This window comes from Rhinolophus ferrumequinum, chromosome 12 (genome assembly GCF_004115265.2).
Source record: "Rhinolophus ferrumequinum isolate MPI-CBG mRhiFer1 chromosome 12, mRhiFer1_v1.p, whole genome shotgun sequence".
In the NCBI taxonomy this organism is placed as follows: Eukaryota; Metazoa; Chordata; class Mammalia; order Chiroptera; family Rhinolophidae; genus Rhinolophus; species Rhinolophus ferrumequinum.
In genome coordinates, this window is record NC_046295.1 from 77,104,099 (window position 1) to 77,130,694 (window position 26,596).

General features: G+C 53.6%; 2 protein-coding genes across 29 annotated transcripts in view; one reads left to right on the forward strand and one right to left on the reverse strand.

The window, feature by feature from the left end:
- Positions 1–25,564, reverse strand: CIZ1 (CDKN1A interacting zinc finger protein 1). 9 transcript variants are annotated; one of them, XM_033122976.1, is made up of 19 exons: positions 25,491–25,564; positions 22,996–23,199; positions 16,851–17,106; positions 16,053–16,203; positions 15,731–15,846; positions 14,113–14,184; positions 12,131–12,360; positions 9,858–9,948; positions 9,563–9,674; positions 8,434–9,044; positions 8,054–8,175; positions 7,251–7,448; positions 6,417–6,541; positions 4,323–4,410; positions 3,732–3,845; positions 3,375–3,530; positions 1,771–1,840; positions 1,461–1,582; positions 1–1,132 (listed from the first exon to the last, which is right to left on the reverse strand). In XM_033122976.1, the coding sequence occupies exons 4-19, from the start codon at positions 16,196–16,198 to the stop codon at positions 914–916; spliced, it is 2,592 nt and encodes an 863-aa protein (XP_032978867.1). In that variant the 5' UTR covers positions 16,199–16,203; positions 16,851–17,106; positions 22,996–23,199; positions 25,491–25,564; the 3' UTR covers positions 1–913. The 9 variants fall into 9 exon arrangements, 8 of the variants coding, with proteins under 8 accessions (XP_032978867.1, XP_032978866.1, XP_032978864.1 ...); XM_033122975.1 differs by lacking the exons at positions 22,996–23,199; positions 25,491–25,564 and adding an exon at positions 18,118–18,423 and having other exon boundaries at positions 8,434–8,635; positions 8,720–9,044; positions 9,858–9,933; positions 16,856–16,994; XM_033122973.1 differs by lacking the exons at positions 22,996–23,199; positions 25,491–25,564 and adding an exon at positions 18,118–18,420 and having other exon boundaries at positions 8,434–8,635; positions 8,720–9,044; positions 16,856–16,994.
- DNM1 (dynamin 1) overlaps positions 24,648–26,596 on the forward strand; it is a 40,332-nt gene continuing 38,383 nt past the window's right edge. For all 20 annotated transcript variants that reach the window (XR_004424652.1, XR_004424654.1, XR_004424659.1 and 17 more), the window contains exon 1: positions 24,648–24,936. Coding sequence is in view for 12 of the 20 variants with exons in the window: in XM_033122989.1 (XP_032978880.1) it covers positions 24,776–24,936 (161 nt within the window). In the remaining 8 variants the exon portion in view is untranslated. The remainder of the gene's footprint in view (positions 24,937–26,596) is intronic.

The following is a 26,596-nucleotide window of genomic DNA, read 5'->3' on the forward strand; positions in this document are numbered from 1 at the left end:
AGGTGAAGTCAGGACTTCCTCCCCACCTGGTGTGCTCCTGGCCAGCAGCTGCTTCCCCAGCCAGGCTGAGACAGCATCGGACATGCTGTGTGACGCTGTGTGATGAGCTTAGCTTCTCTGGGTACTAGGGCTTATCACTAAGACAACCAACACCAAAACATGCTGTATAACCTTGGGCACCGCCCTCCTGCTCTCGGCCCCTCTCCAGTTGGCCAATAATAGGGTTGGTCCGCTTGTCTCTGCAGGGGTCTTTCCAAAGGGGGAGATAGCAGAAGTAAAGATCCAACATAGGCTGGGCCACATTCGCGGATGATTCATTGTAAGGTCAACTGACGAGAAGGGCGTGAACCATGAACTCAGAACCAGAGGAGCAGCGAGGGCCCCCCCCCCCCCCCCCCGTCCTGCACTTAAATTTCCACAGGATCCAGCTGGAGAGAGAGGCTAGGACGGGTGCAGAGCTTCGGCCTGGGGTCACATCCTCGCCACTCACCCGATGTATGACCGTCAGCAAGTCACTTGACTTTGCCAGGCCTTAGTTTCTTCATTTGTAATTTGGAGGAAACAAGAGGTCTCTCCTAGAGTCACCGTGAAGATTAAATGAGACCTTACTTGAAGGTACTTTCCTCGCCCTGATACATTATTAAGAGGGAAAGCAAGGCTCAGAGGTGAAGTGCCTCGTGATCCCAGGTTCCCTGGTTAGGCCGGTTCCGCCCTCATACTGTCTTGGAGGCTGGGTGCTGGCTGGGGTGCTCCCCGTCCCGTCTCCCCACACACAAGTGCTGGTGGGCACTATACAGCCAAACTACCTTTTATTGGATTTTTGAGTAAAAACACCAACCGTGTCCAAGTTCATGCAGACTCCTAAAAGCACAGATCTGGACCCAGATGGGGTGGGTGTAGGGAGCTCCTTCTATCAGGTTTTGAGGCGGTTTGAGCGCCGGGGTGGTGGGGGCTGGGGGGGCTGGGCCGTCACCTTGCTGGGGTGTTTGGCTGTGTCCTGGATGCCGGGCTGCGTATGGGAACGGCCGGTGGAGGTGAAGAGAGCAGTCAAGGCGTTCCGGGCGGTGATGGCACACCGGCGGCTCACGGGCCTGGTGGTGGCGGGGCTGGGCTTCTTGGCCTTCTTGTATTTCTGGACATAGAAAGTGTGGGTGAGGCAGGGCTCTCTCCCTCCTGGTGTGCTGGCCAGCAGCCGCTTCCCCAGCCAGGCTGAGACAGATTGGACGTGCTATGTGACCCTGTGTGATACGCTCAGCCTCCCTGGGCCAGAGCTCTGGAGCTAACCGCCTGTCCCTCAGCAACCCCCCGAGAACGACAGCAGAAAGAGCCCGGCCCCACCCCAGCTCTGTCCCTCCGTGGGCAGGGCCTCCCTGTGGAGTGTCCCTGGGGCTGAGGTCAAGCATAGCGGGGAGGTGGCCATTGGCCATCAGCCCCATCAGCTCGAATAGAGTCTGAGTCACCTGCAGGTTCTCGAAGTGGGCCAAGGACTTGCAGTGGGAGAGCTGCGCCCCCGAGGTGCTGTGGTAGAACTTGTGGCAGATGTGGCAGACATAGCCCATCACAGGTACCAGGAAGTCCACACCTGTGGGACAGCAGGGTCTCTGTGTTCACATCCCCCACGCCAGCCAGGTGTCCTGCCCTGTTTAGGGGTCCATGTGCTCTCCCACCCTCCAGGTGGGAGAAGAGAAGACAAGGGGATAGGCCAGGATGCCGTGGCAGGGATCTGGGTGGGGGGTCCCCTGGAGGTTGGGGTCAGGGCTGGGGTCTTACCATATGCAGTATTGGGGCTGTAGGTCTCTGAGCCTTTCCACTCCTCTGTGGATATATCTCTGGACCTCACCTGGAAACATGCAAGTGTGGCCTCGGATCTGGCTTCCCCAAGACCCCACCCCTTGAATGCAGGTCGGGGGCCAGGAACCCGCCCATGCTCTTGAACACAATGTCCCCTTGATTTCGAGGAGGTTGTGGGTGGCATTCTCTGAGCCTTTGCACATGCTGGTCCTGCCTCCCGAGTGCCCTGCCCAACCCATACTTCCTAGGCTCAGCTCCACCAGCCCCCTCCTCCAGGAAGGCCTGCTCCCACAGTGGCCATACTACGTGCCAGGGGTGCCCAACGCATCACACACGTCATCTCATTGAATCCTCACAACCTGCTATAGTTCACCCATTTTGCATAACAGGAAACTGAGGCCCAGGCACATGAACTTATTTGCCTAGGGTCACACAGCTGGTTTAGGGAGGAGGAGGGTAGTGAACCCTGGTGGACCCCAAGTCTTGGTTACACTTTTAACTGTGAGCACCCTGCCAGGTCCCTAAGGTCCTACCTGGTGCTGCAGTGACCTCATTCCTGGGGAGTGGGTGGGTTTCAGGTCACCTAGGACCCCTCATTTCACCTGCTGGACATAAGCCCCTTCCAGGTGAGACTGTCTGACTCCAGCACATCAGCCCCACCACGCCTAGCAGTGCCCTCCACCACGTACCAAGCAAACAAACATGGTTTTTAAGAGTGGCGACCACTTCCATTTGCTACCCTGGGCTGTGGCCCTCCCTCACAGCCCGAGTTGGGGCTATTACTTCTGAGCAGAAGAAACTGAGACTCAGAGAGGCCAAGGCGCTTGCCTGGGACACCCCTGCTGACTGCCGGATACCAAAGCCAGCTTCACCCCTAACCTGCTCGGGGCTGCAGCCCCTCGGTGTCCCCTTTCTGCTGCCCCGTCATCACCATGGACTGGAACAGGTGAGCTCTGTGAGGGCAGGGGCCAGGCCTCGGTCCCCACGTAGCTCTGGTGTCAGGCACTGGGGCAGGGCCTGGCCCAGAACGGGTGCTCCGGAAGCATTTGTTAAACTGAAAAGAATCCACCATCCTCCAGCTTCTCGCTCATGGGAGGCAGAGGGGCGGGGGAGTTCTGAGCACAAGCTCTGGAGTCGCATTTCCTGGCATCCAAGTTGGTAAGATTCTGCCAGGAAAGTGCTTGATACATGCCTGGCCTACAGTAGGTGCTCAAAAACTGTCGCCTGCTCTCGCTATCACCTTCATCATCCTCTTACACTGACTTGACTGTATACACCACATAGCTCCCCCACTTACTGAGGCTGTCCCCTCAGCCAAGGTGTCCTTTCCCGTCCTCAATTCAGAATTTCAGCCGGACCTTCGAGGCCCTCACATATTTCACCTGTCACCAGTCACTGTGATAATATTTCCATATAGTCATCTAGCATACAGTTCCTATTAATACTCAACTGTGCCATGTGGTAGTGCCTACAAATGCCAGCACAGTGGCTCCTGCTGGCCCCGGGAGATGGAAGGAGGTTCCCCCCTGGGCTGGGAGTCCAGCCTCCAGCCTGCCTCCCGAATCCCCTCCTCCCCCAAGCACCTGTTTGCAGAATTCCTCGTCAACCTCGATTTCTTCTTCTTCTTCTTCTTCTTCGTCCTCCTCCTCTTCCTCATCTCCCTCAAAGCAGCCCACAGCGTCCACTGTGATGAAGTGGTCCTCATCTTGGCCAGCTATCTCCTTCTCGAGCATCTTCAGCTGCCCAGGGGAGTGGGCCAGGGCTCAGGGAAGCTCAGGGCAGCCAAGGTGCCACATCCCATGCACCTCATACCCCTGGGAATTCCAACGCCTCCAGACCTGCTGTGAGCTCAGTCTGGGATAAATCTCAACTTGCTGTGTGGCCTTGGCCAAGGCTCTGTACCTCTCTGGGCCCATTACCTTTGAGGGAGCTGGCGTTACCTCCTTAGCTTTGTCCTTGTGCCCTTGGGACTTCACGTGCTCCACAAACTTGCGGGGGGTCTTGAAGTAGCGGTTGCAAACAGTGCAGAAAGGTCGCAGGGACTGTTTGGCGATCTGGGGAAAGAAGGGCAGGCCAAGTGGGTGGCGGGCAGTGTCCCCAGGTGCAGCCAGCGAGACCTCGCTTCCCACCTGCAAGCCACCACATCTGTAATCAGCTGGCTGCGCTCACCCCTGTACCAAACATGGGCAACATGTCCCCTCCCTATGCCTCTGGCTCCGAGGTGGGATGGCAGGTGGCAACAGACAGGACAGAGAGAAAACAGGGAGAGAAGATGAGCACCAAGAGGAGCCCCACGAGCCCCATAGCTGAATGGCATGGTGAGATGGCACGTTGCCCACCCTGAGCAGAGGGAGAAACTGAAGCCCAGAGAAGAAACATGACTCTCATCGAGAAGCCACACTTTAGAGTTATGGCCATGCAGAGACAAAGGCTGACACTGACCTTCCACTCCCAACCGGGGCGCCCTCCCCTCCAGCCCTCGGCTTGGAGACAGCACAGGGGGTGCCTTCGCAGCATGTGTGCCCTCGTACCTTGTGGTCCTGTGTCCTGCGGTGCTGGATCAGGTCCCCCATGTAGTAGACGCGGCAGGTGTTGCACCAACGCCTCAGCGGAGGCTCTCTGAAGAATAATCAAAACGAGTAGTGTGACACTATGTTTACTGGAAAGACAGCAGTCTCCCAGATGCTCCATAATCCAAGTGCCATTCCAATAGGATCTTTTTTTGAAACTTAACAAAATGGTTCTGAGATTCATCTGGAACAATACTTAAATAATAACCAAGGAAACTTGGGTCGGGGGAGGCCGGGGGGTTGCGGAATGAGATGCAGAAGCACTTGGGATGCCAAGGGGCCACCAGGACAGCGATACAACTGCGGATGTCTGGCCTTGAAAATTCCTCTTTATCCTTCGGTTTAAATGCCCTTTCGTTCCCAGAGCTGTTCTTGCCCCTCCCCCCATTCCTGGACCTGTCCCCATCCCAGTAAGGCCAGGTCCCCCTCTGAGGCCCCAATGTGTCACGGCCACAGCTTTGTCCACAATGAATTGGCAGGACCTCATCCATTTTCCACCCACACTGGGCTATGGGGAGCTCTGGGAGGCCAGGACTGCATCCCAGAATCCCCAGGGCCTGGCATGGGATCGGCCTTGAGTTTCTGACTGTGTCAGATGAAGGAAGGACAGGCAGCCTCTCTGAAGGACTGCCACGTTCTGTGTGGCCTTAGGGGGCCAAGTCCGGATTCCAGGGGCGGCGTCATCAGGAGACAGGTCAACAAATCCCCTCCACTGGAAGCTTGTTACGAGCTTGGGCTACCTCTGTGCAGTGTTCTTGTGTGACGAGATCTATTTTGACATCATGAAGTTCATTCTGCAAATGCAGCTTTGACTCCTGTTCTGATTTGACACTGGATTAGGCACGTTTCCACATTATCATAAATTCCTGCCACTGTCCTATCTATCAGTTGTTCCACCACGTGGACCTAACCGATCTAGCCTAATCCTCTAGTTTGGGATATTTTAGATCATTTCCAATGACATTTTTTCATTATGACATTAACTCTGCAACGAATATTTTGTGAGTGCCCTTTCTCCTGTGTTTATGATGATGTCACCTAAGTATACGTCCTAGGTCAGCGGGCAGGGGGGAGGTTTAAAGCTCGAGAACATACTGCAAAGCCACGTAGGGAAGCTCTTCGCAAAATGAGGAATGCTAACAGAGACACTGCTACCTTTGGAGAGAGCGCTCCCTGTCACTCAGGGCACCTGTCCCCTCACCCCACTTGGGAGTTCAAGCTGACCCTCTGTAATGCTCACAGCAGAGTCCCTGACCACGGACAGCCTCAGGGCCTGTCCAGCCTGTGGAAGTGTTTCATTTGGCCTCCATAAGGTTTGGTTTGTGTTAATTGGGAACTAGCTGTTAACATTTTGAAATTGGGAGACCCTACAAATCTGGTTTCCGGATTCTCCTGAAAAACTAGGGGACCAGGATCTGAGGGACAGCTATCCCGTGAGACAGAGCCCATGTCCCCGGATGGCCTGAGCCAACATGACCTGCTTCTCCCTGATGACACCTCCCAGCCCCTGCCAGCCTCTGTGACTGCCCACGGGTCGTGTGAGGTCCTCCAGCTCCCACCTTCCCACGCCAAGAGCCAGTCTCAGACTCTAGGAGGGCTGGTGATTCTGACTGACCAAGCGCCCATGACAATGAAAGGGGGACACGCAGGGTAGCTCGAACCTCAGACCACAAGATGAACTGCTCCTCACCGTTATACCCCTGTGGTGGGGTCAGGACATGTGCCAGGGGACGAGAGAAGCAGCCCCAGTGCCACAAGTGGGCAACCCACTTCCTTCCCACTTGGATGGTCACACTCTTCCTGCCAGGATGGCAGGAACCTTAAGAAACTGTCTGGGTCATGAATTCCTGCATTACACCCTTCACCAGGCCATTTTACAGACGAGGAAAACTGAGGTCCAAGGCCACACAGTTGCTGCGAAGAGGCCTCTGGGGAAAGGCAATGCTAAACCCAAAGGCAAACCTTGCAGCTGGTAGATTCAGGGCCCCTCTCAGCCTCGTCTGGCCTGCGAGACTGCCCACCCCTCAGTAGAGAGCCTCCAAGATCCACACTCACTCATCCTCTCTCTCCAGGACATCCCGGGGCACAGGCAACAGGGACAGGAGGCAGGCGTGGCTCATGTGCTGGATCTCCCCGAGCCGCTGCTGGTGCTGGGCCCCCGACATGTGGTCCTGGAACTCCTTCAACACAAAGGAGCCAGGGAGGGGCATGAGGCGAGAGCCCCGGAATGGCGGTCAGGGCGGGGCCACAGAGGAGGTCTCCAACCTCAGCCGCATGGCCGCCCCACCACCGCTATGAGGCCATTTCTCTCACAACCCTGTGTGGGCCAGAGAAGACTGAGGCACAGAGCGAGCACACAGTAGCCAGTGCTTCTGCTCATCCTGGAGCTGTGTGAGTGCCTCAGAGACAAGAAGCAGTCTGATTTAACTTCCAGGTCCCCCGGCTCTGCTCAGGAGGGGCACCGAGTGACAGTGGCACTAGGAGCAGTAATCTGAGCAGGAAGCTGTTATGAATGCTGTGCTCGCTCTGGGCCCAGCCTGGGGCTCAGGGCTTCAATGTGAAGTCGTGGAATCCTCAGAACCACCCAGTGAGGTGGGTTCTAAATGTTTCTTCATCTGATGCATGAAGAAACCGAGGCATGAAGGGTGAAATTCACCTTCCGAGGGCTACACAGCTGGTCAGGACGGATTCATACCAGCTCTGCCTGACTCTAAACTCCTGCCTTCATGGCTGGTCAGGAAATGTTTTCTGAGCAAGTGCACGGCTGCCAGGGGCGGGGCTCATGGCGCACCATGTGGCCACTCAGGCGGCCGTGGTAAAGGCAGGCTTGGCATCCCACTCAGACCCTCCCCTCGACCTACCCAACCCCCAGGGCCCGGTTGGCAGTACCTGCTGGCTGCTGCAGTTGGTCTTGCAGATGTAGCAGAAGAACTGGAGGGTCTGCTTAGACGGCGTGCTGGTGGCAGCAGAGGTGGCAGAGATGGAGTCGCCAGAACGGGGCCCAGGTGTGAGGGATACAGTGCTAAAGGCCCGACTGTCACTGCTCTGCAGGATGGTGACCTTCAGGGAGCCCCCGGTACCCCACACCTGCACCGGAAGCAGAAGCAGAGCTACCACCAGCTGGGCACTTATAGGGGGCCAGCCCCAGTGCTAAACATCTATGGGCACTGTCTCATCAGGCCCTCCTGACAGCCCACTTTACAGAGGGGGAAACTGAGGCTGAGCCATTGGGTGATTTCCCAAGCTCACACAGCTAGGACGCACTACAGTCAGGATTCCAACCCAGTCCCACCTAACTCTCAAGTCCACCCACCCCAATCCCCACATGACAGATGGAGAAACTGAGATGCAAAAAATGCAATGGGTTTGGCCACAATTAGTGTGAGGCAAAGCTGGGGCCTGATCCCCCGACATGGGCTGCCACTCTGCTCTCTCCATTAGAGCAACGTCACACCATGTCAGGGGACTAGGGGCACTAGTTTTGTAATGAGCAGGTTAGAAGGGATTCTTGTCACCAAAAGTACTTCCAGATCTTCAGAGCAAAGGCATGTGAAGGCAACACGAAAGAATGAGTTTGACAAGCCACCATCATCTGCCAGGTGAGGAAATGTGATGGGGCCCAGAGGTGGGCTGGGGCGGGACGAGGCCCCCCCACAGCTGGGCACAGTGGGCACGTCAGCATCTCTACGCACCCTGAGCATCTCCCTTGCTCTTTTTTCACATTCCCCCACATCCAGACCACTGGTCAGCTCTTCCTGGCTCTCCTCCACGCTGACCTGGGCCCCCACGGGCTCTGGTGAGGCCTCCTCCTGGCCTGAAATGACAGATGTGCTCTGTTTCCCAGGGTCCACCTCCCACTTTGCCCAGAGGGATCCAGGTCCATGGGCCACTTTCTCTGTCCATAGCCATGGCCTTGAAGTCTAAGGTGTAGACAGCCCCAAATCCTGGTTCTCGGTCCAACCCTTGGTCCCAGACAATACCCAGTCAGGACTGTACAGTGCCAGGGGAGGAAAGAAGGGCCTGGGCAGAGCTTTCCCATCACTAGGCCAACTGGGAGCCAGCACTCACTTACCCGCTCCAACTTCTACCATATCAGGCCGTGTCTCCAGCACAGTGGAATTAACTGGAACTGGTGCTTGCTCCGATGCTGGCACCTGTGGCTGGGTCTGAGGCTGCCCCTGGGTCTGGTCCAGTGGCTGCACTGGAGACTGCTCTGAAGGTTGTTCCGGTGGCTGCTCCACTGTCTGGAACTTTGGCTGTGCTTCTGACTGGACCTGCGGATATGTCTGTGTCTGTGCCTGCTTCTGCAGCTGTGGCTGCCCCTGCCTTGGGGGCTGTGAATGTGCCTGTGGCTGCACCTGTGGCTGCACCTGCTTCTGTGGCTCCACCTCTTTCTGCAGCTGCGGATGCACCTGCTGTGGCACTAAATGCTCTGGAGACGTCTGTGTCTGTGCCTGTTTCTGCAGCTTTGGCTGCACCTGGGCATCTGCTGGTGGCATCTGTGGCTGCACCTGGGCCTGGATCTGCAGAACCCGTGGCTGGAATCGTGGCAGCACTCGGGCTTCTGGTGGCTCAGGCAGTAGCTCGGGTGTCTGTGTCTGCTTCAGTGCTGTCGTCCGGGCCTGTGGATGGACCTTCGCCTGCAGCTGCCCTGGGCGCCCCTTCTCTGTGGGCTCCTCTGAGCTAGCAATGATCAAAAGAGTATCAAATTCATATCTTCCAATTGGTCCCAGGGGCTCCCTAGAAAGTCCAGGACCCAGGTTCCAGTCATCACTCTACCATGTTCAAGCTGCGTATTTGGGTAAGCCCCTTTGGCTCTCAGGGACGCAGTTTCACCTACATAAATTGGCAGGATCACTCGTTCCCACCTCCCACAACTTGCTAATATGTATCCTAGGCCCTATAAAGCTGCACACCTTCTACCCACCCTGAGGTCCCAGATGCATATCTTCATTCCTCCACCCTGGCCACCTTGTCTGCTTCCAGATGGCTCAGCCACGGTGAAAACACCAGAGTCCAGCCGGGGGCCTTCCCAGGTGAGGTGCAGAATTAGGTTTACCTTCCTCCAAGCCAGAGGCCAAGGCCCTTTCCTTGCTCCTGCTCCCCTGAAGGGTCCTGCCCCCAACTACACCCACCCTCTGCCTTTGCAGGAATAGGAGTACAGAGCTCCTGGGTCCTAGGAGGTTTTCAGCATCAGTTACCTCTTTGACCTTTTAGTGGGTGGCTCGGACGCCTCATAAGAAGACTCTGGCTCAGGTGCTGGAGTACGTTTCTCCTTAGTGATGTCATCTGGGCTGGGAGGGGAATCTTGGTCTAGAATGGAGGGCAGATGAATGACTGCCATTGGCAAGTAAAGCACGAACAAGCTCCAGGAGATGAGGCCTGGGCTCACCCCCCCCCCCAAGATCCCAGCCTCCCAGAACTGTCTCCACGACCAATCCTGCAGTCACCTGCCCCAACCTGCATCCCCTTTGAAAGGCTAGCAGCTTCCCTCACCTGGTGTGTCCGTTCGGGGCTCTGTGGCTTCCTCAGACCCCTCTGGGGGGTCTGCGCTGTCTTCCACAGGCGTCGTCTGAGAAGAAGAATCCTGCTTCCTTTCAGAAACCATTCTGACATCCACCACCCACCCTTGTAAACACATCCTTGCCCAAGAATGGCTGCAACAGTCCCCCAGGAGATGAAGGGGCCTGGGGCCCTCTGATGGGCCTGGCCCCAGAGCTGCCAAGAGACGATCCTAAACACCCCGGGAATCGTGTCGAGGACATTCCTTCTAGCTGCCTGTTTAGTAAACCCAGGTCTGGAGGACACAAGCCCTCTCCTGGCCATGGTGCTGCCACCTGACTCCCCACACGCTTCTCCACTCAGCAGCCAGAGGAATCTTTCTCACATGCAAACGTCATCATGTCTCTTGTCTCTTGCAGGCTGAAACCCTCCTGTGACTTCTTACAGGCCTGGAGTACACCTTTCTTACCCCGAGCCTGACACCACCTCCCCTACCTCCTACACAATCGGACCTCTGTCCCCACACCTACCCCTCCAGCCTCAGCAGCTCTCCTTCCCCCTTTCTATTTCCACACTGGCCTTCTCTCTGATTCCCCAAAGCCCCAGGCCTCCCCCCAGAGCCTCGAAGATACTTCCTGCACCAGAATAGGTGCAACCCTTAGGACAGGTTGCCAGAGGGCCTTGGGCTTCCCTTTTGTGGCCCTTGCCACAGTCTTAATTAACTGGTGAAAGCATTATTTGCATTACTGTCTTACCACCACCCCCATCCTCCTCCCTAGCCCAAGATCTCCAGGTGGGCCAGGCCAGATGGGACATCTGCACCACTGAGCCCCCTGCAGGGACTTACAGATGTTTGCTAAATACATGCATGGCTCCCTCTGGTTCTAGGGCCCCCAGGAAGCCCCAGGAGCCCCACCTGCAGCCTCCCTCCCTTCTACTAAGCCAAAGGAACCAACAGCGAGCCGGCACATGCACCAGAGCAGGACTCCGTGCCTTTCAGGATCACCCAGCTCTCACGACCCAGCACTGGGCTGTGAGTCAGCAGGCCCAACTCTGGGACTGTCTCAACAGCTGTGCAGCCCAGGGCAACATCCACCGACTCTGAGCCTCGGTTTTCCTACATGTAAAATGTGGGTAGGGGGTGGTCATAGACAAGACCACGTGAGGACAGGCCCACTGGAAGGTCAGAGGCCAGGATCCCTCTCTGGAGGGAAATGCCTCACCTCCTGATGGGCGCTGGCCCAGAGCAGGCAAAAAGGGGGGTACCATCCCCACCCCAGAACGCTCTTGGGAGCGTGGTGTGTTTGAGGATCTGCCAGGATGCTCAGGGACAGGACAGCCTCAGGGAGGACGGTATTCGCTTTGCAAGTCTCTTTGAGTTTCTCTGCTTAGGTCAGGGAGAGCGTTCCTTTGATGCTGTTACCTCCTCTCAACCATAGAAAGCGAGGGCCAGACCTTCAGATTTTATAACATTGTTTCACCCCAATTACCTTTCTTTTACTTGCACATATGGCAATTAATTTACACTGATTTTACATTTTAGGTAGCGATATAATGGTTCCTTTTAAAATAAATGTAACGAAGAAGAAGCTAGTTCATTTAACACGGTGCTATCCCAGGCAGGAGTAATTAGCCACACGTGGGTGGCTTGTAAGCACCTGAAATGTGGCAAGCCAAATTGCGATGTCAATATAAAATACACACCAGACTTTAAGACTTAGTAGGAAAAAAAAGGAACGTAAAATGCCTCATTCATTTTTTTAAATTGCTTACATGTTGGAATGATAATCTTTTAATATATTGGGTTAAATAAAGTATATGAATAAAATTAACTTCACCTGTTTCATTTCACTTTGTCAATGTGATTGCTAGAAAAATTTAAATATATATATATATAGCTTGCATTCTATGTCCCTTGGGCAGTGCTCATTTTAAAGGAAACTATTAGGGTACACCTAACACTAATACATTATGTGTCAATTAGATCTCAATTTTTTTAAAAAAAGAAAAATATTAGGTAAATAATACTGCTGGTGTTTGGACATGGCAAAAATCATTGCAGGGGTTCGGGACTATTGCAAGTTTGGGAAACACTAGACGAGTCCAACTTACCTCCTGCTCATTTTACAGATGAAGAAACTGAGGCACAAAGAGGGGTGTGACTTGCCCAAAGGCCCAGGGTGAGCTGGAGTGGGGAGCTCACTTGACACCCAGGTAAGCCCTCTCCCACTCCCATCCCCACCTGCTCTATCCCAGCCATCACTCACCTTGCGATTGGGGGGAGTGGAGGAGGGGGTCCGGGCCTGTTTCTGGGCGGCCCGCCCTGAAAGGTTGAGCTGGGAGGGGTTTATGGGGACCCCCACAGGAGGGGGGCCCAGCAGAGACTGCCGAGTGGCCTGGGGAAAGAACTGCTGTAGATTTGGGGTGGCCAGCTGGGGGGGTGTGAGGCTGGGTGCTGTCAGGTTCGGGGTTGCCAGGTTGTAGCCACGGAAGTTACCTGTAAGTAAGAAGAGGGAAGAAAAGGGATTTCAACCGTGGTTGGATGGTAGATGTTAGGGTCAGGGCTCAGACCGCAAAGCATCATGGGAAAATCACAGAAAACTTTGAAGGTAACCCTTCCCACTCAAGGGGAGAGATGAGAGCTGAGGACCCAGTCCCACGTTGAGCATTAAGGCTGGTTTTATGCTCTAGCTGGGGGACTGCCTTTTCCCTCCCAATGCCTCCCAGGTCAGCGGCTTGGGAAGCCCCAGCAAACCCACTCACCCTCAGGCATACTCTAGGGTACAGCTTATGGTGTGTGAAAGATACAGCACAGGACCCAGAGGAAGAACCAGCAAGACGACTGGTCCCTGGAATAATAAGACCCTCCCCTACCCCCACCAGCTACCCTGGGAAGTAGGTGCTAAGCACTTTCCATGCATGGCCTCAGTCACTCGGCCCAGCCATCATCAGGGTAGGTATTATTGTCACAATAGTCACAAAGTGGAGGAGATATCCAGGGCCCCTGGGAGGGGCCCACTGGCCCCAGCCATGGTTCTGAGGGTCCTCCTGACCCCCCTCTTTATGCACTGCCCCCATCCAAGCCGACACATATCCTATCAACCCTCTCTCCTACCCCTCTTCCCAGTTCAGCCTGACTCCCCTTTCCATCTCCACTCCCAGCCGCCCTTCCAAAGCCACTTCAACCCCTGCCTGAATGCCAGCCACAGCTTTTGCACTGGATAGCAGCAGTGATCTTTCTAAAACCATATTCTGACTTCCCTGCATAAAACCTTCCATAGCTCCCTGCTGCTCATGGTGAGAGATCTGGCCCTGCCTCTTCCTCGACCTCCTTTCTTGCCATTCTCCCCACACAAGCCCCCACTAGACTCCAGCCACATGCTCCCATGCATCCCTCAAACAAGCCTGGTTTCTCCCTGCCTTTGGGCTTTTGCACATTCTGTCCCTTCCTCCTGGGACATTCTGCCCCCACTACCTACCAGTCATCCTGCAGTCCTCCGTATAGGTGTTTCTCCTCTGGGAGGCTTTCCCAGATCTTTTCTGGGTCCCCAGATGCCCCAGAGTGCCTGTTCTAGAATCTGCTACACAATTTCTTGGTCTGTTTCCCACTGCCTACCACCCAACCACACTGGGACCTCCTTAAAGGTAGGCACCGCATCAGACTTGGAAGCCCAGTGCTTGGGAAGTTTTTGAGCCATGAAAGACAGTTCAACTTCTTGCCCCAATGCTGGCACTAGAAGGACAAAGGTTAAAGGGCATGGGTCGGATGTGCTGTGACAGCTGGTTCAAATCCAGACTCTACAGTACAAGCTCCATGACCTTAAGTAAATCAGTTTCCCCGTCTTAGCCTCAGTTCTCTGATCTGTAAAAGGGGGATAATAGTGTTTGACTCACAGTGTTTTATGAGGATTCAATGAGATATACACATGTACCTGGTATATAGTAAGTGTTCAATGAACACTAACTTAAAACAAATACATATATACATATGTGCAGAGAGAGAATGCCAATAAGCTCTTGAAAACAGTGAGATAAACAATGGCACACTCTAAAAGAAAAATGACAAAGGACATGGACAAGTCACAAAAGAAATACAAATATTTAACAGACAAATATAAAATGTTAAACTGCACTAGTGCTCCAAGAAATGTAAACTAAAACATTCATGATACAGCTTTTTTTGCCAACCAAATCAGTAAATTATATGTATATATCCATATATATTAATATATAAAAAAGCATATAATACCCAATGTTGCCGTGGGCATGGTGAGACCGACAGTGTCATACGTGGCTGGTGGCATTGCAAACTGGTCCAGTCCTTTGGGAAAGCAATTTGGCAATACTTATCAAGAGCCATAAAACATCCACTCCCCGACCCCCGACCCAGTCATTCTACTCTTGGGAATCCATTCTAAGAAAATACTCTCAAACATGATATTCATCCCAGTGTCATTTAAAAGAGAAAAAAACGGGAGAACAGCTGAGAAGGTTTAGGTAAGCAAAGGTATATCCCTCCAGTGGAATCGTAAACAGCTGTTAAAAATAATTTTTATAGAAACTGTCAAATTATATGATATATGATGACGCCATTCTAATCAATGAAAAAGAAACAGGATACAGCCTTTCACTTATATCAATAACCACAATCATATACAAATCCCCAATTTTGTGCCTAGGAAAAAATGGGAGGAAATAACAGCAAAACCTTGGCAAGTGGTTCTTTTCTTCAGGGGGCAAGTCTACACATGGTAATTTGGGTTTTTCTTATCCTCTTTTTAAAATACTTTTTTCACTTTTCTTTGAAGGTGTAGCTTTTAAAATGGGAAAGAAAGGGGGGAGATATATATGTACTCATTGTGGGTCATGTGTGTGGTTTTATCTCTGCACCCATCCATCTGTGATTTCTAAGCCAGCTCCCAGGGCCATCCACATCTATGTGACCCTGACAGGACTGCAGCGTGACAACCATCACATCGTCTGACCTGGCTGCATACCCTGCTGGACGGCAGGATAATCTACTGCCTAAGAATACAGCTCTGTAGTAAGATCTGGGCTCTAATTCTCCCTCTAATCAACACCTACTTGCTGTGTGACCTTGGGCACATGACCCCTCTCTGGGCCCCCGTTTCATCACCTGTAAAATGGGATCATGAGTGTATCCCCCCTTAGAGTTGTCAGCAGATTCAAGGAATTAGGTTTATAAAGGCCTCAGCATAGTACCTAACCCAGCAAGTCACACTTACCGTGTGGGAGGGGCTGGGTCTGATTATGAGGTGGCCCCAGGTCACTGGACCCCTGGATTAGTCCCACAGGGACTGAGGTATGAGGAGCAGCATCTTGGAAAGAAGAGCTAAGATACTGCCCTCCACATGGGGAAACTGAGGCAAGGGAAACAGGCTTAACTTAGAGGGCTAGAGACACCCACTCAAGAGATCAAGGGGGTCAGGAGGCGTAGGCCTTGGTCTAGCTTAGGCACTGCTGGTGCTGCGGTGACCCAGGGCAAATGACTTCCCTTCTCTGGACCTCAGCTTCCTCATCTGTCAAATGGGATGAGGAGGACGGTGGTCAAAATAGATCATTCTGGCCACTGTCTCATCTAATCTAAATGTCAGTAAAATATGCTGAGTACTGTCCATAGAGCCAGCACCACAGCCAAGGGCACACCTCCGTGATCAGATAGACCTGTATGCAGCTGAGCCATTTAGGGGCTTACACCTCCTGAAGCCTCAGTGTCTTCGTCTGTAAACTAGGATGCTGACACTAGCTCCCTGTCAGGGGTACTGTGTGGATCTGGTGAGATTTAATGCGATGGGGCTGCTGGGAAACTGCCACTAAGACGGAGTGAGAAGGGCTTGTGGCCATACCTTGCAACTGCTGCAAAAGCAAAGCTCTCTGTAGCACAGAGCCATTGAGAAGGGAGGCTGAGCTGGCGCCCTGGAGATTCAGAAGCTGCTGCTGTGGCTGCTGCTGGGGGAGCCCCCTGTGTTGAAAACAGGTGTCAGAGCGTTACTGGGAGAGTCAGACCCTCCGTCTTTCCTGAGTCGCCTCACCTCCATTCTCTGCCCCCGTTTGATGACCTGCAGGACTCAAACAGGCACTGCTCTGGGAGAAAGGGCTGGGAAGGCGGGTGAGACATGAATCTAAGTGGCAGGGCTAGAGCCGCCCACCCTTTCTGGGGAAACTCACCGGCTGACGGCCATGGGCAGTGGGGCCTGCGGTGGGGACTGCTGGAGCAGCTGCTGGAGCTGCAGCAACTGCTGCTGCTGTTGCAGCTGCTGCTGGAGCTGCTGCTGCTGCAACTGCTGGAGCTGCTGCTGTTGCTGGTTGAACATGGTGGCTGGAGGAAGGAAGGGGAGTAAGGCTGGGAACCCCAGCACAAGGCAGCTCAGCTCTCCTCCCGTCCATGGTTATCCACGCACTCCAACCCCGGGCCCTCATATAGTGCCAGCTGAGCATTGCACTCCCAGGACTGCCCACAGCATGCCACATTTGCACCTCACCCCATTATTACACCCCCAATTCTGCCAGCAGCAGCAGGAGTCAAGTACCCTCCCCATTTCCCCCAAATCCTGCCAACAGTCCCTCCTTCAAATGCCCAACCCCGCCCTCCCTCTCTCCAACTCTCACCGTCCATCCTTTCAGGAGCATCCGACGCAAACACACCTCCCCCTTCAGTGTTTCTCTGCGCCAACCGCTTACGAATGCCAGCCCCCCATACTCCCACCCTCTCCCGATTTGGTGTCAATAACAGCAGCATCCCCACCCCCACCCCCGTCTTTCACTTTCGCCCGTGAACAAGGTAGGAGGAAGGCTTCTCGCCATCCTAATCCCCTCCCCCAGCCATTCCGCGAACCCCTTCCTCTGCAGATACAGCCGCATTACACATCACCTCCGTAACCCCACCTGCCCCTGAAGCCCTCAGCCTCCATTATAGTGGCCGCTAAGCCTTCCGTCCGTTCCCCCAGCCGTCCTCGGCCAGCTCACCTCACCTCCCGGCGCGGCTTTGGCTGCGGGAACTGCACGGCCTCCTCCCCGCAGCCCCTCCGCTGTCGCGTCGCCCCCTCCGGTAGGGTGGGCAGCACGCGGCTCCGGCTCGGGGTTCCAGGACTCCGGCAGCTCCACTTGGGCCTGTCGATTCAGAAGGCTGGTCTGAGGGCCGGGCTGGGCAGCGCCCTCTGGAGGACCGGAGGTTCGGGTGCCGCTGGCCGCGCTGGAGGACCGTCCCGGAGCACGAGTTACGCTGCGGGGACGACACACGCTCACCTAGCGCCCAGGCGGAGGCGGGCGCGGCTTTGCGCTGCGAGGGGGCCCCGGGCAACGCAGACCCTCCGTCCTGTGTCCTCTGCGTCGGGAAGGAGCGGCCCTGAGCGCCAGGTCTGTCTGTCGCCCGCAGGGATTTGTCGTCTAGGGGGTACACGCGGGCGACTTCAAAGAGACTATCCACAACCGACCTCCCCGCGGCCACCACTGTCCCGTGATGGGGGGGGAGGAGGATGGCGCGTGGGGCTGGGGGGTGAGGGGGCACGCAGCCAGCCGCTGGACATTCGGGGACCGAGACCCGGTGAGAGGGCGACCAGCACAGCCCGGCAGAAGAATGTGCCCTAAAAAGGGGTGGGGAGGTCCGTTTGAAAGTGATTTTTCTCCAGTTTGACTCGAGAGGCGGTGAGAAGGGCCGAGTTCAATGATAAAAAACGGCGCTCATCCTGCCCTCAAAGGACCCTTTAATTACGACTCTGTCCCGCGACCCGGCGCCCCTATCCTCGGTCCCCACACGGAGTCACTGAGCCTAAAACCTGTGGTTACTAAGTAGCAATCCCTGTTCCCCTTGCTGTTACTCAGCTGTCTGTAACTCTAACAGCCCGGGGCAATTCGCTCCCTTTGAATTAAGCGCCGACTGTATACAGGCACGGCGCTTGGTGGCGCTAGGGACGCGCAGACTCGAGTGTCAAGCAATCTGCACTCCTATGACAGGCGTTGCCCTAAAGCTTTGGACCCGCTCTACTGCAGCCTCGGGCGGCGGCACAGGTGCCTTAGTCCGCCTGGACTTAGAGGCGCGAAAGTGGTTCAGCATGGCCTGAGCGCGGGGCAGGGCGGGGGTTCGGGAACATCGCCGACGCCTTTGGATGGAAGGGCAACCTGGAGGATGGTGGCTTTGAAGGCCCGCCTGAGGCGTTAGGCTTTATCCCCGAAGGGCAGGGAGCGCTAGGGAAGAGTGCGACAGCATCACATCCGCCCAGATTAGAAAACTCACTGCGGTGAAAATCGAGACGGAGACAGTAAGGAGGGAGAGAAGGGCCGAGTCAAGATCGCCCAGGCTTCCAAGCATTCTGACACCCTGACCAAGCGTTGGAGACGTCCGAAGTCGAATCAGGGCTCGGCTGTCTTCTGGCTAGTCGACGCTGGCAGTCAGGAGAGTTCTCTCTGAGCTCATTTCTTCTCAGAGAGAATGGGTGTCCCCTCCCAGGGGGGTGTGAGGGCCATATTACATAATGCTTAGCACTGGCACCTGGCAGGAAGCCAGCCTAGCAAATTGCCAAAGTAAAAAATCCTGAAAAAATGCTCATGCTGCTGAAGGTAGGGAAAGCCAGCGCTGGCTTCCTGTGTTTCCTGCTTTCTGGAAAGCAATTGGCAAATAATCCATCAAGACTCTTGAATGTGTTCTGCCCTTTGACCTGGTAACCCCACTGGTAGGAATCTAGCCCAAGAAAATAATCAGAAACGAGAGATTTATAAGCCAGCAGGTCATTTACAGAAACATTATAATAGCTGTCTGGAAAATAATCAACTTTAGGGCAACAGCTAAATAAATCCTGGTGTCTACTTCTTAAGGAGTAGCACACGGCCATCAGAAATTGTGTTTTCAAAGGATAGTTAAACACTCGCAATGTGATGCAAAGTGAACTCAGGAGTTACAAAACTGCAGACACATTATGATCCTGGTTTCGGAAAGAATAAATATATGTGTGTACTGGGCTCACGGGCGGGTTACTTTCTCTCCTTTTTTTCTAATTTGGTTTTGATGGGTTTGAATGACTATCATGGGGAGGGAGTGAACATTCTCTAAAATGTGTATGACCTTGTGCTGTCTTCTTGAAGAACAGAGGAGATTGTGGATAGGAGCGCTCTGGGGACATTGTTTAGGGCTAGATTCACGTCAATTGTTTTTAATCAATCCCTTGCAGGCAAAGCCCCCCCCAAAAGGAATGTGTTTGGGGAGAGAAGAGAGGCCCCATCTCTTTGCATTCCAAATGAAGTCTGAGACGGTAGCGTCACATGGAGACTTGTTTCTTGCATCTAATTTGAGATGCACCTTTATCAGGAAATAAACTCTTATACTCATGTGGATCTATGTCCAGACCTATTCTGCTCCAGGAATCTGCCTGTCTCTTTCCATGATGACATCACATAGTATGACTATTATAATTTTGGAATACATTTTAGTGCCTAATAACACAAACCCCTGACATTGTTATGCTTTATAAAAATATGTCCTGCCAATTGCCAATCTTGTAAATGTTTTCCAGGTCAATTATAGAATGATTTTGTCAAACCGTCTCCTCGCCCTCCTCACTCCCCCTGCTGCCCCCAAAATCCCATCATTGAATCCCAACATTGAATTTCAATCAATGTTGCATGAAATGTGTTTAAGTTGGAGAAGAGCTGACATCTTTACCCTGAGTTTTTCAGTTTAAGAATGAGGTGAATATGTCCGTTTATCGAGCTTTGTGTTATGTCAGAGTTTTGCAGGTTTCTTGATCTAGTACCTGCATCATTTTTATGGTGGCTATAATCACTATTTCCCCAGTGTACTTTCTAACCACCTATTGGTTATGGTGTCTTTGTCTTGTAACCTACCACCTCTTTACCTGGCATTACATCTGCCCTCAGTAATGTCACGTGCCCCTTGATGGCAGAAAGCAGCTGCTGAGTTGTCCCCATGTCCGTGGGACCCAACTCAGAGCCTCACACATCATGGTTACGGGGGGAAGGTTGATTAACTGAGTGAGTGAATGAATGAATGAATGAATGAATGACTCTGGGATGCTGTATCCTCCCTCCATCCTCAGGTTGGTGTCTATCGTAGCAGCTCTTCCCTTGTCGACATCACAGCCCCATTGAGGCACCCAGCCCAGCACACCAACGTAGGTAATAGAATGAGACCACAACCAGACACCTAGCTCAGAAACCCCAGGAGCAGGCTGTGTTCAGCGACAGCTCCAGGTCAGACACGAGGCAGGGGAAAATATAAGACCGTACGCTTATCACGTGGCCTCCCCAGTAGCTGTCACCCACCTGTGCCTTTACCGATACATAGAGGGTGAGGGAGACAGAGAAAAGAGGTGGGGACGGGCACAATGGGCATAGCCTTGTTGCTGCCCCTACTTTTCAGAGTGACCTGGGGCCCCTCCCGACTTAGGACCTTAATGTGGCCGTCTCTGCTGGACAGGACTGAATTGTGGGTAACACGCTGTCCCTCATCCCCTCCCCTTAGCAGGTCCAGCTACAGTGGCTCCTTCTGTCCCCAAAGGAACCACATTTTCCTTACAATGCTCCCCCTTGCTTCTGACTCCTCACCAGGCCAATTCCTGTCCAGTGTTCCCAGGTCAATTCAAACATCAGGACGCCTTCCCTGATTGCTGGATACGCCCTCAAAGCCCTCTGTCCACGTGGGGAATTGGGCGAAATGGGGCGCACTGGGGCCTGGAATTCCCACAAGCTGAACCATCCAGGGACTGAGCTGGCCCCCAATCCAGGCCTCCTAACCCAGGTGTGTCTCTCCTACAAACGCCAGTGTATTTGCGATCCTTTAGCTTTCCCATCAAGAGGTGACACCCTCTGCTACCTTCACGAGACTGACGTTTCTTCAGACAGTACAATGATGACGATGATGCTTATAATTGCATCATAGTTCTAATTATTCACTGTACCATGCACCATTTTCATGTTCTACCTGAATTATTATGACATCACAAAACCCTCCTTGCACAGCTCTATGAGTTAGGTAGCATTTTCTTTTTCTGTTTTGTTTCTTTGTTTCTTTTCTTTAGATTCTACATATAAGTGAGATCACACGATATTTGTCTTTCTCAGTCTGACTTATTTCCCTTAGCATAATACCCTCTAGGTCCATCCATGTTGTCACAAATGGTAAGATTTCCTTCTTGTTTATGGCTGAGTAATATTCCATTGTATGTAAGAGTTAGGTAATATTATTATCCCCTTTTTACTGAAGAAACTGAGGGTCAGGGAGGTGAAGCGACTTGCCTAAAGTCATCAGGTTAGAAAGCGGCAGAGGTGGGATTTGAACACCAGCCAGGCCAGCTTTCCAGCTGTGCCGTTGAATCATATGTACCTAACCATCAGCACACAAGGGTACCTGCCTTATTCCAGGCTCATGGGGAGCACCTCACTATAAGATGGGATGCTGCAAGCACAGATGCTTGGACCATCAGTGCCCAAAAGCCCCTGGGAAATCTTGGTGCCCAGTCCCCAGCCATGCAGAGGAGGGGATGTGGCCCAGCCTGGCTCAGCTGCTCCCTCAGCAGTGACCTTGCCCCAGACTGGGCCAGGTGCCATTGCCCTATGCACCTGGTCTGCTTAGCTTGTCTTTCTCTCCCCAGTGAATCCATTCTAGAAGGACCTGTCCTACATCTTATTAACCTCTTCATCCCCCTATGTCTTGCTTGAGGTCTGGCATGAAGTAGTCACTGATCAATAACCTGTTGAAGAATAAATGAACAAATGAACCCAAAGGGCCCAGACCCTGATCAGACCCTGTGACTAAATATAATGGCTTGACCGACGAGCTGTATAAGAAGGCCACTGTTCAATTCAATATAACCAGCATTTACTGAGCACCTACTGTATGCACAACAGAAACCCTATCAGAAAGGGCTACTGTTTTATGTGCACTAAAATATATATAGGTTACAAGAGCTGGTGTAGTGTAGGATAGAAATGTGGAAGCTCTGAGTCTGACGACCTCCATTCACATCTTCACTCTATCACTTCCTGGCTTTGTGACCTTAGACTCATTCCTCATGAACCCCTTTGTGCCTCGGTTTCCTCATCTGTCAAAAGGAACTAATAAAAACTTCTCGGGGCCGGCCCGGTGGCTCAGGCGGTTGGAGCTCCATGCTCCTAACTCCGAAGGCTGCCGGTTTGATTCCCACATGGGCCAGTGGGCTCTCAACCACAAGGTTGCCAGTTCAATTCCTCGAGTCCCGCAAGGGATGGTGGGCTCCACCCTCTGCAACTAAGATTGAACACGGCACTTTGAGCTGAGCTGCCGCTGAGCTCCTGGATGGCTCAGTTGGTTGGAGTGCGTCCTCTCAACCACAAGGTTGCCGGTTCGTCGCCCGCAAGGGATGGTGGGCTGTGCCCCCTGCAACTAGAAAACGGCAACTGGACCTGGAGTTGAGCTGCGCCCTCCACAACTAAGACTGAAAGAACAACTTGAAGCTGAACGGCACCCTCCACAACTAAGATTGAAAGGACAACAACTTGACTTGGAAAAACAGGCTTGGAAGTACACACTGTTCCCAATAAAGTCCTGTTCCCCTCCCCAATAAAATCTAAAAAAAAAAAAAAAAACTTCTCCCTCCTGAGGGTTGAATCTCTCAGCAGAGTAACCTGGTGGAGAGGAAATGCCCAGTGAATGTTCCTATTGTAAACCTGCCTAGCCGTTAGTGGTTAAAGCTGCAGGAGGTCCAGAGAGAATTCTCCCTCTTGGGTGCTCAAAAGAGAGAGTCAAAGCCATTTCTAAGACTCATTTAATTTATTGGCCCTCAGAGCCCCCAGCTTCTCAGTGCCTGGGGAGAACCTTCTACAGTAGCACTTCTTCAGTCCTCACCAAAATCTGTGGGAAACTGAGGCCAGGGTAGATTTCAGGTTCATTTCCTTTCTGATTCCATACCTTCGCTTATACTGGTTCCTCTATCCAGAACATCAACCCTTCTCTACATCCCACAGTGGCATTTTATTCATCCATTCTTCAAGCCTAGCACATCCATTTTTAGCAGACCAGGAAACAAAAACAGGGCACTGCCAAACTGGAAAACTATGCAGCCGTGAACAAGAACCATGACCGATCTGTTGGTTCTTACATTGAAACAGGTCAAACACATACCGTTACTAAAAAAGCAAGTTGCAGAGCTTCTCCAACGTTGAAGTGCATAGGAATCTTCTGGGGCACTTGGTTCTTATGAAATTCAGGTTGTGATCCAGCAGGTTATAAGTGGGGCTTGAGATTCTGCATTTCTGAGTAGGTCATGCCCAGGCTGCTGGTCTGGCATCAGTGATTCAGCAGGACAGGATGTATAAGATTCCACTTCTGTAAAAACAAAAGAAAACAAAGTGAATACATATGCAAAAAGCCAGAGAATAAACACTAAGTTATAAAGACTGATTATCTCTGGGTGGGAGGATGACCAGAAGTTTTCAAATACTGTGTAAAGGCTGATTTTTACAATAAGTTTCACTATCGTAATTAGGAAAAACAACCCAGCCATGACGGTGCCCCTCTAGGTAGACATCTGCAAACTGCAGCCCCTCCTCAAATTAATGACTGTACTCCAGGCTTCCTCTCTGGTTCTCAGAGCATAATAACTGTGTTTCCCTGAAAATGAGACAGGGTCTTATATTAATTTTTGCTCCAAAAGATGCATTAGGGCTTGTGTTCAGGGGATGTCATCCTGAAAAATCATGCTAGGGCTTATTTTCCGGTTAGGTCTTTTTTTTCGGGGAAACATGGTTACCAGGCTGGCTTGAAGCAGCTGCTCAGGAGGGGTGTTGTGGGTGGCTGATGCTCCAACTGTCTCGAGGGCTGTCAGCATCGGCATCCTGCAAGCAGGGTGTAGTAAAAGTCTCTTGAGCGCCAGGCCAGGTCCATGCCCTTCACAGGCATTTCTAATCTATCGTTATCCCCATTACCCAGATTAGATAACTGAGGCTTAGAGACGTGGAGGGACCTGGGTGATACAGCTTGTCTAAGGCCCAGGCCAGGCTCCTAGGATAGGGCCTGATCTGGCTGTGGCTGGCTGGCTTCTCATCATTTAGGTCTCTTCTCAAATGTCACCTCCTCAGAGAATCCCCATGACTCCTCCCAAGCTAAAGTGGATTTTTCATACCCACACAGTTACCTCTTTTCACAACCCGTTTATTTCCTCCATTGTTCTTAGTATAAACTTTTTTTCACTTTTGCTATTTCATTGATCTGTGTAGTCAATCATTGACTGTCTGTCTCTGCCACCTGGATGTAAGATCTATGAGACACCTTGTCTGTGTTGTTCATTGCTGTATCTCCAGTGCCTAGGACAGGCCCGCCACACAGTAGGTGCTCAGTAAATATCTGTTGAATTAATGTTCTATATTTCTCCTTCTAGAAACAGAGAAAGTGAGGCCCAAAGGGACATGCTGGAGATGAATTAGTGTGAGAACTTAAGAGTAAAAGGCAGTGAGGCCAAATTGAACTCCTGGTCAGGAGACTGTGCCCTTGGAGGATGCCATTTTCTCGCCAAGCCTCAGTTTCCCTATCTATAAGATGAAGTGAGGCAGCCATGACCACTATCCAAGAGGCCCGGTACCAGGGGGTGAGACCCTCACCCATTTCAGAATGACCTCTTCGGCGCATTATCCACATTCCCACACACGGCTGGCTCAAGCTCCCCAAAACCCGCAGAAAGAGAAAACTGCAATCCCCATGGGGCCGCTGACGGCGCCTGCGCACGGCGGCCGGACTGCAGCGCCGCGGGCGCCCTCTGGCGGCAGTCCGGGACACGCTCCCCTCCAATCCTGGAGGGGCGGGGGGCCCGAGGCGCAGGCAGTCGGAGCGCGCGGCTGCTGCGGCGGAGCCGGAGCCCGGAGCCGAAGCGGCGGCCAGATCGCAGCCCTCGGGGCCCGCCGCAGCCATGGGCAACCGCGGCATGGAAGATCTCATCCCGCTGGTCAACCGGCTGCAGGACGCCTTCTCCGCCATTGGCCAGAACGCGGACCTCGACCTGCCGCAGATCGCCGTGGTGGGAGGCCAGAGCGCCGGCAAGAGCTCTGTGTTGGAGAATTTCGTTGGCAGGTAGGAGAGGCGCTCCCCGGAGCGCGCACTCCCTACACCTGGGTCCCCTGGGCCTCCGCCCCCGGCTCCGACGGCGCCGCGACCTCACAGCCCCTGGCGCTGCACCCGCGACCGTGCGCCCCCCACCTCCAGCCAGAGGGAGGTGGCCCTCCTCCTCCACGAGAGCCCCTCAGAGGCGGCAGCGCCCCCCGCTTGTCCACGAGCGGCGTCAGGCCACCAGCTACTGTATCACGCCCCCTCCTCCGCCCCATCCGTTTGGGAAGACAGCGCTCTGCCAGGAGACCCTTACACAGGGTTGTCCCCCGATACCTCACAAGGGCACCGAGGGGCCTTGAATTACTCAGTGGCTCCCTCCGACTCCCTCCAGGAGTACCTTGGAGGGGCAACACCCCCGGGGCAGGGCCCCCTACCCCTAGGCTCTACGGAGGACAGCTCCCTCCCCCCATGGGAATTCCTGGACAGTGGTAGGGGACACCCCCCATAGCCCCTGGTAGAGGACATAGCTCTGTGGGCATCAAGGACCAGGCACAGCCTACCCCCTCTCACACACACACCTCTGCGGCTCCCGCCGCCATCCGTGCGCAGCGCGGCCGTGGGGGGAGGCGCGGGCTGCAGGATGAGGAAGGGAAGGGGGGTGGGGGAGAAACTGCTTCTGATCCTTTTATGAGCAGCCGGCCCCTTATTCTGCCGCCGCCCCTGGGTGGAGGACGTCTGTCAAAGTCGTTCTCCCCTTGGTCTGGCAGAGGGATTGTAATGGAGGGAGAAGGCAGTGGAGGGCAGAGATGACTAAGACAGGGAGGCAGGATGGCGGGGAGGGGGGAGCCATTTGCAGAACCTAATCCTCCTTCTGCCTTTGATCCCACAAGGCGCTGGAAGGGCCAGGTGGCAGCGAGTGGGGGGCAACCACAAAGACAGAAGGTCCTGGGTTTAGAGGGACAGGCAGTGTTGTGACCCCCCCAAGTTCCCTCAAGATAGGGGAGGCAGAAATGGCTTTTTGGGGTACTGAGAAGGAGAGAGAGAGAGGATGGCGCTCTCCTGGTGCTGGAGGCTGGATGGGGGCTGGGCAGACTGAGGTTGGAGGCCGGAGAATTGACACTGACCTCTCCACTCTGTCGTCTCTCTCCCTCACCTTCAGAAACCCTAGCTTTCTTCCAATGACCTTCATGGCTAAGGAAGCCACTGGCAATGTGGGAGAGGAAGGTAGAGGCCCCTCCCTCTGAGGAACAGCAGTTCTGGGGAGAGACATCCTGGGTCCAAATCAGGTTTTGCTGTGAAACCTCTGGCCAGTCACTTGCCCTCTCTGAGCTTCAGTTTCCCATCTAATATGGATAGTTGGACTGGATGATTATTTCTGCCCCTCCAATGACCTGGGAAGCCCAGTGCAAACTGTAGTGGGGAGAGGGAAAGGTCTTGACTGAAGTGATGTATCTGTGGGATGTTGGAAAGCCATCGTGGGGGCGGCTGGGCCCATCTGGTCAGCAGAGGAGGAGACCGTCTGTCTGTGGAGGATGAGGGAAGGCTCCCAAAGAACCCTCCTGCTCACGTGACCCCCAGAACTGCAGCGACACAGGCAAGAGACACACAGATGGGCCAGCAGTCAGAATGAGGGGGTGAGGGTGGGGGTGGAGGGACCCTGGAGGCCTTAACCCTTTAAATGGCA